Source organism: Excalfactoria chinensis, chromosome 1 (assembly GCF_039878825.1).
Source record: "Excalfactoria chinensis isolate bCotChi1 chromosome 1, bCotChi1.hap2, whole genome shotgun sequence".
In the NCBI taxonomy this organism is placed as follows: Eukaryota; Metazoa; Chordata; class Aves; order Galliformes; family Phasianidae; genus Excalfactoria; species Excalfactoria chinensis.
The window spans coordinates 112,714,262-112,728,758 of NC_092825.1; the positions used below are offsets into that span (position 1 = coordinate 112,714,262).

Here is a 14,497-nt window from a genome sequence, read left to right on the forward strand (position 1 = left end):
AAGCAACTGTATAAACATATTTTAAGTTACATATTATACTGAATGAAAAACACTCTGCTGTGTGAGTCTGCAGGTACTGCAAAAGACACAAAGCTATTCAACTCTATTTTGACTGGCACGACATAAAGTGTTCTTTAGCTTGTCTGAAGTTCAGATGCATTTGAGTGTCACTTGTTCACAACCGGATGCAAGGCCAGATTTCTGCCACTGGCTGGAAAAAGTAATTCACTCGCTGTCACCAGACAGCCAAGTAGGGGCTGAGCAGCCAGACCGCAAGCATCACCCATAGCCCACATTCTTTCACTCTCACAAATAACACGTATTAGGTACAGAGCTGCACTCCTGCTGGACAAAAGGAGTCAGCTCAGCGTGCTGCACAAAGGTGCTGCCTGTGCAACAGCCATTCAGCATACAGCGGTACTGCTTTTAGATACGGATCTGAAAACAATCTGCACTACTCAAAGATTTCTAGATGACCAAAGTGATTCAGTAGATCTGATTACAGAGGAAAAGAAGAAAGAAAATGAAGGAGCAACTCCCTTAGCAGTTCCTCCCGTGGACTGCTAAAGCAGGGACACACTGCGATGCTGCATTTGGGCATTTTCCTCTTGCCCTCACCACTTCCCACACCTGTACAGCACACAAATCTGTCGCGTAACTGTTTGTCTGGCAACACAATGAACCACAGGCTCATGTTCAACAGATTGCTTTCTCATCCATTCATTTCAGCATTACAGCTGCAGTGGGATCAGTTCCCCAACCCCTTTCATGGCTCTTCTGGCTTATTTTCTAACTCACGGAAGAGCTGTGAGTCTTGCAGCAGAGGAGCTTATGTAGGGTGAGAAAGAAGAGACCAGATCATAGAGAACATGGCTGGGACCATATGGCCCCGTGGCACAGCTAGCAGGAAAATGCTGATACAGCAGCCCCTGCACATGAGCCGCAGTCTTGGGAAGTGGGTTGAGGAAATTTTAGACAACACCCAATTCAGTCAATAAGTCTGAAAGATGCTTTGAGAAGTTCAGGCTAATTATATTTTCAAACATCTCTGCATATTCATGTGCATTTGTTGCACATCTAGAAGTAGAAACTCAAGAGAACAAGGACTCAGCAAACCCAGTGACGTCCATTTCACAAGCAAGTTCTTACCAGAGTTGTAGCATGACCAATGGAATATAAACACACTACATATAAAAGGAATCAGCAGCAGTTCAAGTTTTTGATTGTTGTCTTTAAAGACATCTGATTTAACAGTTTACAGATGAAACTTCCAAAAGTCTGTATCTTTTCACATCCAGGCTGAGTGGACAGCAGCTTAAAAATGGCTGGGACTCTTCAGAACTAGTGACGCTGTCTCTTCCTCTGCTTACCTTGATGGGCACCATCTCTCACCCTTACTGTTTTCCCAGCCACTTTGAAGTATCACCCTATTCATACACTGAAGACACCCCACCCACAGCTCGCACCAAAATGGCCTCCAAACCAACCCAGGTGACCAGTGCCCACTGCACCACACCACCAGTAGAGAAACTCTTGCTTGCATGATAGAGCAAGAGGCAGAGCATGCAATCAGTGCTTGTGTCCAAAAGGAGTAACTTCCCCTTCTACACATCAGTGGTTTGGGATCATACTCGATTGCCACATCTAACAGATCATCAGGGCTCTAAGCCAGCAGTGAGACACCTGTATGCTAGGACTTAATTTAGAAGCGGTAAAGATCATCAAAGAGGGTGCTGGACTGTGGTCCTGCCACCTGACATTGTGCATTACTGGACATGCAAGTGACAGCCTGGAGTTTTGACACTTGGTGTATCTCTGCTGCAGTCTTAAGCAAGCTCAGTTCCTCCTTTCACAGAGACAGAGGTGTTACCAGCCACCATGAAGGCACATAGGACTTCACTAACTAGGACAAGAACGCAGAGTAGACTCGAGGCATGTTTTAAACGTAGCTTCTTAAGACACATGACTGCCGATTGCCTCAAATCCAACTACAGATACCTTCCCTGTTCCTAGTATTTAGCTGTTATACACACGGTAAGAATGTGTTTAATTAAACAATATAGAAGCATCAGTTTCAATAATTGACGAAAAAATCAAGTCAAATAGGGAAGCTTTAGATAACATTAGCAGCTACCAAAGCCAGCAAAGGCTTCACATAGCTTTGCTTTGCTAATCTCAGCTGCTAAGACTCTTGCTTTACAATGCTACTGACACTCCTCTTTGTATACACAGATGTTGCTCGGATGTTAAGATGCTTCCATTATACATCAATATCATATTTGTATCGTTGGGTTAAAGTAAATCATACTAACAATGCTCCGCAGGCAACATGGCACTACGTGTTGTGCAGTGCTCACTGAGGTCATGAAACTTATAACTCTTTCAAATTACATACAATTAATTTGTCATGCTACTTTGAAGTCAAAAGCAAAACCCTCTAGAAATCTTAGCAGCACTTTCTGGTTTTGGTTACTGTTTTGTTTTCATGCCCTTACCATTTCAGATTCATTTTCCCAATTCCATGAGATGAAGACAACAGAGATGCCACTGCAGAGCTTCCGGCTTCAATCATTCCATGCTCACACACATGTTACACATCCCGTTAATTTTGTATTTATTTGCTTGGGTAATTTGTCTGCACTAAATACTCCCTTATTCTGAGCAGTTTCTTTTTAATCACCATTTCATTTCCAGCACTATTGTTCTCTTTCTCGCAGAGTACTTAGAACTCATATTGTCATCTTTCCTTAGTGTCCTTAGGAGTTATCTAGATCAATCAATGTCTGTGACCGTGAGCCCCTGAACCCAAAAATGGGAAGAGAAAAGGGGAAAAGGGTAGGGAGCTGGGATCAAGGAAACAAACAGAGCAGCAGCAATGATCTAAGGAAGAAAACTTCTTTTACTAACTATGATATTGGAATGCAAGATAACACAATACAATACAATCTAATTGAAATTGAGACTAATAAATCAAGTAAAATAAGAGAGTTTTCCAAAGAAGCTTACTTTGAAATTGAAGGCACGATGGCTTGGAAGCACACCCACACTGCTGCCAGGCAGTGAGAAGGAGAGCGAGCATCACTTCCATGACGTATTTCCCTGTCTGACCACGAGGTCCTCTGCATCCTTCCTCCAGTACCTAGAGCACAGGTGAGGCAGTGCAACCAGCATGCACGTGCTTCCCCCTCTCCATCATATTTGTTGTGCTGTTCTGTTGTTGGTTCATTCTCTTGGCTCATTACCCCCAAACACTTCCCATCTTAACTGTTGTTGCTCCTGCATCCTTTCTTCACTTGCCATAACCCTTTTTGCAACACAGCACAGGTGTACATCTCATTAAGCATCCAATCATAAAGCACGTTTCACACTTGTACTCCCTTTCTATCTTCTCCATTTCTACCTCTGCAGCTCAAGTTGACTCAAATCTATCAAAACCATATGAACTTCTTCACTTGGCTCCTAAAGCAAGGATTAACTGCTCACATTCCCAAAAGGCAGCCCAATGTTGTTCTGTGCTATTAATCACCCCTGCACTCTGCTCCTTTTCTGCTGCTTTTCTCCCTTGCTTCTTCGGCATTTCAAAGATTCCAAATACTCCTTTTCTCTCCGAGGGCTTTATCGACTTCTCCCTATTGCCCTCAGGCAACATCATCTGCAATCTCCTATTTCTAATTTAGACTAAGAAACAGAGCGCTCTTCTGGCTCTAGCTTGTCCCAGCACCTTATTCCTTCCAGCAAGTTGTCAACACCTCAAACCCCAAATGGTAGAAATAAAAATGCAACAGACACCTAACCATCTTCTGTGTTGTGCATGTGGGCACCTCAAAAGACTCTATTTCCTGCTATCAATGTCTGCACATAACACTTTTTCTTAAGAAGTTACAACCTTCTCCTTTCTTTTCCCTAACTATGAAGTCATTTCCTACCGCTGTACTTGAGACAAATGTACATGTGTGTCCATCTCAGCTGGCTGGAATTTATGTAAATCTCTACAGCCTTTCTCTGAAGTCACATTCTTCTTTCATTGTGTGACATTATCAATCTTTTTGAATGGCAGCCCACACTAACGACTTCAATTTGCCCATCTTGTTCAAGCTCTTCTTTCCCTTCCTAATCTTGTTCCAAATCTCGCATCGTTCCTAATGTTTCATTTCTGTACTGTCTCTGCTATGCAATGAGTCACACTACCACCCAAAGTCAACTCGCCACTTCAGCAGAAAAACTAAGAAACAGATTACAGACCTCCAAAAAAATTAATATCTACAGAATGCCCCAGAAAATTATTAGTTTTTTTTTTTTTCCTACAGAAAAATCACTGAAGCCTGAAGTGATCCCCCGCACTGCAAACACCACCATGCTGTTCCACACCACAAAGCACTTTATCCAAGCACGTATTATGTGGAAAATAATTGAACTGAATAATCTCCAAGAGACAGACAATTTTAAGATGTTAGGAAGAAATCCTTTTCTCAGAGGTTGGTGAGGCGCTGGAACATCTGCTCAGAGAAGCTGTGGTGCCCCATCCTTGGAGGGGCTCAAGGCCAGATTGAATGGGGCTCTGGGCAGCCTGAGCTGGTGGGGGGCAGCCCTGCCCATGGCAGGGGTTGGAACTGGATGATCTTTGAGGTCCCTTCCAATCCAAACCATTCTATGATTCTATGAAAAGATACTCAGTAAAAGGACCATTCTGTCACCTAACAAACAATAACCAACAAACAAGCACCATACCCATTACTTCTGCCACTTTAGCACTGAATCCACAATGCATTTAAAAATCCACACACAAGCAGTAATAGCGTACCTTTATTTTAACACGTGCACTGCACTGATGCAGTAGATACAAAGCCAGAAGTCTTCTCTTTGCACAAATTATCATCAATCAAGCTTTTAAGTATCTAAGTCACATTTCTAGGTGGAAGCAGCATTTAGTGCAAAGAATAATTCAGAAAACTCTAATGTTAACTGTATCTTGGGAACTGTTTGCATACATGGTGCAGCAATGATAGCTATTCCTAACTGGCCTTAAACATGGAAAACCAAGCAGCTGTTGCGGTTTGCTTTTGAAAATTCTAACACAAAGCAGTTTATTTTCCTTCTCTTAAAAAAATAAACAAACAAACCAAAACCAACCCTATACTACAGCAACAAATAAATAAAAACTGACAGTGTGTATATACTTGCTCAGAATCAATTCAGCAACTTAAAAATAAAAGGTAATATTCAGTGTTTGCTGAATTGCTTTACACTACTTCTACCACTTTAAAAATTCTACATAAAAAAGTTTAAAATAAAAAAAAAAAAATCCCCCAAATCTCTTTGCTGCTATCAGTTGAAAGCACTGCTGACTTAACTATAATCATTTAATTCTAGTCCCATGGTCACGACAAGGGGTTACAGAACACCCCTGCTCACCCAGCACCTCTGCGTTCAGGGAACATCTCTGCTAAACAAAGTGCTAGCCTTGGTACAGAAAGCCAGCAAGCATAGTAAGTCATCTTCCAGTTCACAAGTGTCTTTGCTAAAAACACAACCCACCCCTACTTGTTGTGACTGACTTCTAGATCTACCAAGCTCACCCTGGAAAACATGCTGTATGCCCTGTCTTAGGGAATGCCTGTGTGCTTAATACTACCTACATGGTAATCACATGAAGGATCAGTGGGAATATTCATGCTTGCCATGTTAAGGGTACGTGTTACTGCTTATAAGACATCTGCATTTGTTTGTATCTACACAATATACTGATCATGGTCCTATATCATAAATGAAGAGTTACTACTAGGTCATATAGGCAATAACAGGATGGATATAATAGAGCTAAAACATTCAGCACTTTTCTCTCTTCCAGTTCCAGAGGAGATCTGTTCTTCAGGGGTACTTCAGGATGCAAAGGTTGTAAGCCAGCTGTGACCCACATGTATCTAAGTAAGAATCAGCATTAACTAGAATCGCTTGAAACAGTAAGACTGGAGAACACTTCTTGGCTCTCTAAACTGGAAGCAGTTTAACAGTATAATTGAAATAAAGGGCAAATTTTTACAAGTTTTTCCAGTATCCCTCTGAAATTCCAGACAAATCACTCCAATTTCATCAACAGTTTATGCATATGGGATAAAGCAAAACTCTTCCTTATGTATGGTTTAAGAGTACAGATCCTAAGAGTGCAATTTTTTTTCATGAGCAGTATCATTTTGGTTATGCAGGGGGAAAAATAAATCAACTCCCTCCAACAAAACTAAGAAAATATGAACACTAGGTGTTGAAGGAAAAACATGATTATGTGTTTTGGGATAGTGTGCTTTTTATTCTATCTTGGCAACGTGCAGAAATGTACAGAATGGTTACATCCTTCCTACCTCCTCTGAAGTGGAATCTTTTTAAACACTGAAAGCAAACTTTTAGCAGGTAAGAACATTCTTATAAAAATATAACTTTTATGACAACATGACAAACAATTTAAGAAAAAAGTTTCCTCTTTAAGACCAAAACGACAATGCAACTTAACTTCCAGATTTTTAACTTGCAAGTGAATAATTCAGCAGGAGCCCCACACAGTGTGGTCAGGCTGGAGAAATACAAGCTGGACTTACCCTACTGAAGTGTATCTATTTGCTCCAAAACTTTCCAGAAATACTGGTGCACATGAATCCAGATCACACCCGCATTTCTTTTTTGTTAAGCAAGCTTTCCTTCTTCAAGAATCTAGTGTTTCCCATAAGGCTGAGGAATGTATGATCACAAGAACCTTAATACACCTAATTTCTTGCACTGTAGTGAGATATCAGCCTGGTAATTTCATGCTGGCAATGTACCCCTATAAACTACTGTTACGTCCATACCAAAATCTATATAATCAATAGGGCAGCAGCTACAGATGTCCATGAGGTGAAAGGTCAAGGACTCTTCTCCTGCAGAAGAGATGACAGCAATATGATGAATGAATGAAACTACAGGAAATAAAGTTTAAAATTAGCTTTCTAGCTTTCTTCCCTTTGTAATGAAGGATTTGGGGGGTATTCTTTCAAGAGGTCCCATTCCACACTCCCATCCCTTTTTCTTCTGCCTGTCTTCTCTAAATGGAAACACTGCAGTATTAAATTTCAACTACCGAAGTAAGAGCCCTCCCTCCATCATTGAACATCTCTACAGATTAAAAAAAATAATCTGGTCAAAAACAAACAAACAAAACAAACCAAGCTCCATGGACCACCCTCAGGGATGAAATGCTCAAGATGTCTTTTTTAATCAATAAGTTTGTGAAGATCTACAAAAACTAAAAAGGATCACATTCTAAAGGTTCAGTGCATTCAGCAGCTACACAGTTTTGCTGCTTACTCATCTTTAAGTTGACTTTCAAAAATAACACCCTAGCTCATCAAAATATACATTTTTCATTTGCTTTTAAATTAGAATAACAATTAAAAAAAAAAAGAAAAAAGGAAAAAAAAACACAACATTTAAAAGAATTCACAATCAAATAGCATGACTAAGTTTCAGGATCATCTACTGCATATAATTTAAAGGTTCCAGATGCCAATATGCACCATGTGGCAGGCCTATATGCTTCATGTAGCATGTACATTTAGAATAATCTTGATGTTCAGACTTCAGTTTGCTTCTTCCAAATAGTGTAGAACACCCACCTGGAGAAAATAAACAGTCAAGGAAAAAAACAAAACAACAAAACTACACAGTACAAACTTAAAATGAAAATAGCTCTTTTCACTTATCTTTCAATTCTGAAAACTCACCGTTCATAGAAATGGGTAGATAACAACATCAAAAATGAAATCTCTGTGGATTCTCTTTTTTGCTCAGCAGTTCAAAAGAGAACTCCAGTCCCACTGAAACTGAAATCCTCTGCAAACCCATTTTCTAATCCTTGCTGGAGATTTTCAGGCTGCATTGAAACCACTCAACAAACTACAAAAGTACATCAGGAAGAGTAACTAAAACTCCAGATCTATGATCACCAAATTGGGATCCCTCTCACTCACCTTCCTGATGAATAAAAAGGTAACACCCAGCTAACTAATTTGTGAATTCCTATTGCAGGCATGACCAGACACACAATTAATAATAAAATGCTCAGTAGCTGAACACTGAGTGTCCAAATATCTTACGGGACAAACATTTAACTGCCTACTGCATGTTGAATGCCCAACTACAAGATGCCTTCCCATCTACAAGGAGGGCCATAAGGAGGATTTGGGGAACTACAGGCCCGTCAGCCTGACCTCAGTACTGAGGAAAGTTATGGAACAAATCATCTTGGGTAAGATCACATGGCACGTACATGGTGTCCAGGGGATCAGGCCCAGCCAGCACAGGTTCATGAAAGGCAGGTCGTGTTTAACCAACCTCATTTTCTTCTATTAATAGGTGACCAGGCTGGTAGGTGAGAGAAAGGCTGTTGATGTAGTCTACCTAGACTTCAGCAAAGCCTTTGAAACAATCTCTCACAGTATTCTCCTGTGGAAACTGGCTGCCTGTGGCCTGGACAGGTATACCCTCCTTTGAGTAAGGAGCTGGCTAGAGGGCTATGCCCAGCGGGTAGTGGTTAATGGAGTTAAGTCCAGCTGGTGACCCATTACAAGTGGTGTCCCCCAGAGGTTGGTACTGGGGCTCATCTTGTTAAATACCTTCATTGATGACCTAGATGAGGGAACTGAGTGTACCCTCAGTAAGTTTGCAGATGACACCAAGTTGGGAGAGAGTGTCGATCTGTGTGAGGGTAGGGAGGCCCTTCAGAGGGATCTGGATTGGCTGGATCGCTGGGCTGAAGTGAATGGGATGAGGTTCAACAAGGCCAAGAGCCAGGTCCTGCACACTGGCCACAATAACCACAAGAGCACGAGACATGGACACCACCTTTTTTTAGAACTACAGCAACAGTAGTTGAGTAAGCCACAGACTTCTGGAATTTAAAACTTAATATAACTAAAGTAAACTAATATTAAGGTATGCTTTCTCCTATTCATACAATGAGGTCACATACCCTCCAGATGGGAGCCTGCATGTTCATTACAGGGTCACTGTACAGACTTCACGGACGCATATGCTTTCCTTAAAATAAAGTTATTTTTTATGTCAATAGCTATTTGAATTTCAGTTGAGCCCCACAGCAACACTGGTAAATAACAGAATTTCAAGCAATAATTACACACAGCTATTCTGAAAGTAGAAAAAGAAAATGCAACTATAAAATGTGACAAGCTTGCTAAGCATTTTGGCTGCATTCAGATACTCATACAACTAATTTTCAGTCAGATTATAAAAATAAGCATTTGCACTAAGTCAGAAGATTCATTCAATTCCTCAACAGGTTTCACGAATCTAAGTGAACATCACACGGTCATTTTCTGAAGAGATAAAACCTATATATTTTTTTTAATTACTGTCACAACTCTACTGCACATTTCCACATCTCAGTCATCTGTGAAACAGCATGTAGGTATAATCTTCCATTCGGACAAATGGACAAATGGCATGGAAGTTTCAAGAAAGGTGATAAAAGTACAGATAGGGGATACCAGAGGTCCAAAACCGAATCAAAAATCAGAGTTGAAAATATTTTTAATATGTGTCTTACTTTGGGCTAATCTGAAGTCATCAAGATAACTTTTTAAATATTCTTGTACCTTCACTGCTATAACATCAGGTTCTTAATTCAGTCAGAAAAACTAAACTAAAAAAACCTTCCTTATTTCTCTTTAAGTACTGTTCGCTTCCAAGCTCAGATATATATATTTAATGGCCATTTTAATAATATTTTTGTTAAAAATTTCATGTCTGTTCATTTACTAGAAATATTTAAATAAATTACACACAAGAAAAAAAGCATCTCGCATACTTTATACTTGACATTCAACAATGTATAAAATAATACATCTGACAACACTTGAAAACATGAAGAAAAACATAGCCTGATCTTGAAAGACGCTGATCATTTCACCACCAGTGAATTTATGACACCATTAAAAGTAATTCCTGTAATTATATTCAAAATAAAATGGCAGGGTTTTTTTCCACAGTAAACAATTATATTAATGTTTTTGAAGGTAGAAATGCCTTCTTGCATTCAAGTTCATTACCTCCAAGCCATCTAGGCTTGCTTGATTTCTTCATAAACATTCTCTACGCTTTCTCAGTCTTAAAGGATACAATTCCATGTAGGAGGGAACACACACGATTTCTTTTGAAAACTCCACAGGACAATAAAGCCTACTAAGCTGTTCTTCATACAGAGTCAAGGCATCAGTCAGGTTGATACAGTTTCCCTGAAGAAAAAAAAAAAAAAGAAAAACGTCCTGGTTATAATCAAGCAAAAAAGCAAAACTGCAGATGAATATATATACAAACTGACATTAGTGAAAGGCTTCCATATACTTTAAAACAAGACAGAAGCAATTCTTAACATTTAAACATTTACAAGGCAAATATTGAACAGCTTGCCTTCATTCTGCCTACAGCAAAAACAATTTGTGTATTTTCAAGAAAGAATAAGTACGAGGAAATTATCTATCTTCTCATTAGCAGAAGTAACTATTACACTATGACTCCCAGTTAGAACAGATCACCGTGTGTTATTTAGCTGTAACATTATCTCAGTAACCATTTGCTTTATGGTTGCTTGAACGTATCAGTAAATACCATTACAATATCCAGATTTTCTCTATTATTTAACATAGCCTAGGTCTTAAAACATTAAAATGCAGTATTAAAAAAATAAACATAATCTGTTCATTTTAAATCAATTCTTCCATAAAACAATACAATTAAAAAAATCACACAAGTTCCATGGCTATAGGCCGCAGTCTTAAGCTGTTGTACGTACTTCTGAAATAGAACGGATTCCTCCGATTTTTGTTTTTCTTGGTTCTATGAATAGTATATAAGAATATACTATATCTATATACTATATCTATATACTATATACATCTAAGAATAGTATATAATAGCATATTTAAGCACACGTATATATGATGCCATCTCAATTCAGAGAAGTGCTAGCTTTTTTGAAAAGAAAAGGAAAAAGACCACCTATAAAAAGTTACCATCTTAACTGACAAATTGAACTGGGCATCAATAACAAAAAGACTGAATAATCTAGATAGACTGTAACAAAGTCCACATTAACGTTATATAAATTAAAGTTAGCTTAAGATGATGTTCTCCATGTACCAATAAAATATCTAGCAAGAAAACATTTAACTCTGTCCAACTTGCACTTGCACACACTGCTTCCTATTTTTGGCCTACTGACACTCAGGTTATTTCATTTGTTATTAAAATTAAATTTGTTATTAAATTAAATTGTTATTAAATATATTTCGTTATTAAATAACTCAGGTTATTTCATTTCATATTCCCTCACGAGGAACCTCCAGCTCTACCAGCAGGCTCCAAATATGAAATCTAACTATGCAGCACACTGCACACAAATGGCCACACAAACCATGACATCTACTCATATGTGAAGACTTATGTGGGTCAGAATGAGGCATCTTCAGGAGACATGTTATCATCCCTCCCAAATGTTTGGGTTTACCAGCTTATGGTATGAACACCTGTTACCTTTACCTAGTCACAAAGTCTACTTTCTTCTTCAGATTTCTGATCAGTCAAAATAGAAGTACTAAGTAGGATTTAAATGTAAAAAAAAACCCTCAGCTTCCCACATATTTTATCACTTCTAGTGGAAGAACAGTAGTCTTCTTACTACAGAAGACAAAAAAAAAAATGCATCAAAAAACACAAACTTTCACGTTAGTGCGTACACAGTTCCTAGTAAACTAGCATACAAGACAAAGTCCGACAAAATGATGATGGGAGACCTATCGCACAGAAGACTACTGTTTATATCAGGTCATAATACCAATCTCAATGACAGAAATATGCAGGTTGCTCTGAAAGTAATGCCTCCTATAAATATTTCCATGGAAACTACACTAGATACAAAGAGCGCAAGAAAGCTACTTGACAGAGCAAATTCTTAGTCACAAAACACTTTTTCTAATACAATCACCACCATTAGCTATGCATTTTCACCAGCAATGAACAACAGCTTGCATGATCCTAACAATCTGCACCAGTTGAGTTGAACCAGTCACCACTGCCAAAACACACCACTCACTGTGCTCACATCCAGTGGTTTGATGTATCAGAAAATAATATTACAACACCTAGGTAAATGCTCAGCAAGCGTCAATGAATGTCAGTGGGTGCCATTTTTTCTGCATGAAGGAATTCAATTCCACGCTTGTGCTTCAGCTGCACTTCCATGTGAGACGCCATTTTGACTGTCTCTCTGCTGCCATTGGTTGCATGGAAACAAAATTTGATGGAATATTAGTGGGAAGGTTCATCCTCTACTGCCATACCACCACCATCTGCCTCTGTCAATCTGAGCCAACATAATAAAATGGGAGGCATTTTTTCAGAGCAGCCCTCATATATCCATTAGAAAGAAAATGATCTAATAAAAAAAAAAAAAAAAAGAAAGAAAAAAATTCCTAATACTTATGGCTTCTTACATCCAGAATGACCCTTTCTCTTCATGACTGGACAGGCCAAAAGCCTTCCAGCAAAAGTATTCTGTAAGAAAGTTCTGCTTTTGATCTTTTTTTTTCTTGCAAGTTCAGAGCATGTACAGAACAAGAAAGCCCAAGGCAAAAGACTCTACCCATAGCACAGCACTACTACTGTGAACAACCTCTGGAAATGTTTGCACTTTTTTTTTCCCCCATTACAGAACAAGATATCTTGCCACCTCCTGCCCTCAGATAACATGAGTAACTTGCATCTGCATAAGAAAATGCAGATAGTTCAACTAAGAAGGAACTATATATTTACTTAAATACTACAGTTTTCTCATAGGCATAACTAATTCAATACTTCAGGATCTCTAATTCAAAATGAAGGACAAGTTCCATTAGAACTTTGGGAACAAAGGGTTCATTCAACACTTTCAAAATCCCCGCTTTACCTGTACTTCACCTCTGCTAACACGCTGCAAAGTGTAACTCCTAGAGATCAGTTTTTATTCAAAAATTTTCGCTTCACTGTTTAACTTCTGTTTCATACTGCTCCCAGATGCTTACAAATGGCCTTAAAACAAATAAGTGCACACAAAGGTAACTGATAGTTAATCCTCACATAGAGGAACTCATATGAGTTCAAAGAATAGATGCACAGATGCTCTTACAAATGAGGCAGAGGCTGAAACAATCTGAGCTCTTATGAAAAACACTGTGCCTACAACACAGCTCCAATCAACATCATTTTTTACATAGAACATCAGACAATAAACAGAAATAAACCTTTAATGCAAAGTTAAGATATGAGTACTAACTCAGCACAACTGCACAAAGCACAACAGACTACTGTAGCACTTGTTTAGTAACCTACTATTATCCAGGGCACCGCAGCAGTTACTTGGTTCAGCTGCCCTTTCCCAAGCGTATAATTTTGTTTCAACATCAGACCGAATGCAAAAGGAAAAAACCACACACCTAAAAAACAACCTGTGTGTGTAATTTGAGTCATAAATAGAAAATACTGCTAGGTAATTTACAGAACATACCAGTACTATGGAGGAAGTTTAATAGGATACACAATGAGATCTAAGGGTCTTACAGACAGTTGCCTACCTGCTGTTTCAGTATTTATACTTCCTTTCTTTTTCAGCAATTGAAATCATTGCAAACAGCATGACAAGCAAATTACTGGAACAATGAAATGTGGCAATACACAATTTTACTTTTCAAACCCATGGCTCTGCAGTATACACAAGCAGATCTCACTGAAAGGCTATGTACTTCAACCTCTCCTTCAGGACACACACAGCAGGTTTTTATAGCAGCATGGAATTACAATTTTTTTGGTAATTATTCCGCTTTACTCAAGAAAAAGCTGAAAATTAAGCCTACAAAAAAAAAAAAAAAAAAAAAAAGCATTAAAAAAAAATCACTATTATTCACACCTTTCTTTAAGATATGAATGGCTGTATTGACTAAGACCACTCTGCTAATAACGATCCCAACTGCATTTAGATGGGCTGGCATCATTAAAATATGATGAAGGAAACTATGCCCAGAATGCAATACAGGGATCAATCAGATAACATGTAGTTTTCTGCATAATGAAAATAGTTAAATGGTAGAGCAACACACTTTGTCTTTTAAATAGCCACTAATTACTCAGCTAGTATTGACCAGAGTGTTTAATAAAGTTTAAAATTATGACTCAGCATTTTTTAAAAGGGAAATAGCAAAAGCAGCCATTTTCCCCTCACGTGGTTTAGTTAATTGTCAGTGTATACAGAAACCTCACCACATTCCTCTCCCTGAAGCCCTGATTTGATTTCAAACAACTTGACAAAGAAGAAATGGAGAAATGCTATTTTTTCATTTCTTTAGCCTTAACAAGCATCCCTTTGACATAGAAGGCTGTTTTAAACTTAGCGATTACCCAATCTCATTACCTTGCTCGTGAC

The 14,497-nt window shown here is 38.6% G+C and overlaps 1 protein-coding gene across 1 annotated transcript in view; it reads right to left on the reverse strand.

The window, feature by feature from the left end:
- Positions 1–4,787: 4,787 nt before the first annotated feature.
- The window catches only part of SMS (spermine synthase), a 46,319-nt gene continuing 36,609 nt past the window's right edge, over positions 4,788–14,497 (reverse strand). The window contains exons 10-11 of the mRNA XM_072343201.1: positions 10,165–10,280; positions 4,788–7,643 (exon numbers count right to left, since the gene is read on the reverse strand). Of these exons, the coding sequence (XP_072199302.1) occupies positions 7,601–7,643; positions 10,165–10,280 (159 nt within the window). The 3' untranslated portion in view covers positions 4,788–7,600. The remainder of the gene's footprint in view (positions 7,644–10,164; positions 10,281–14,497) is intronic.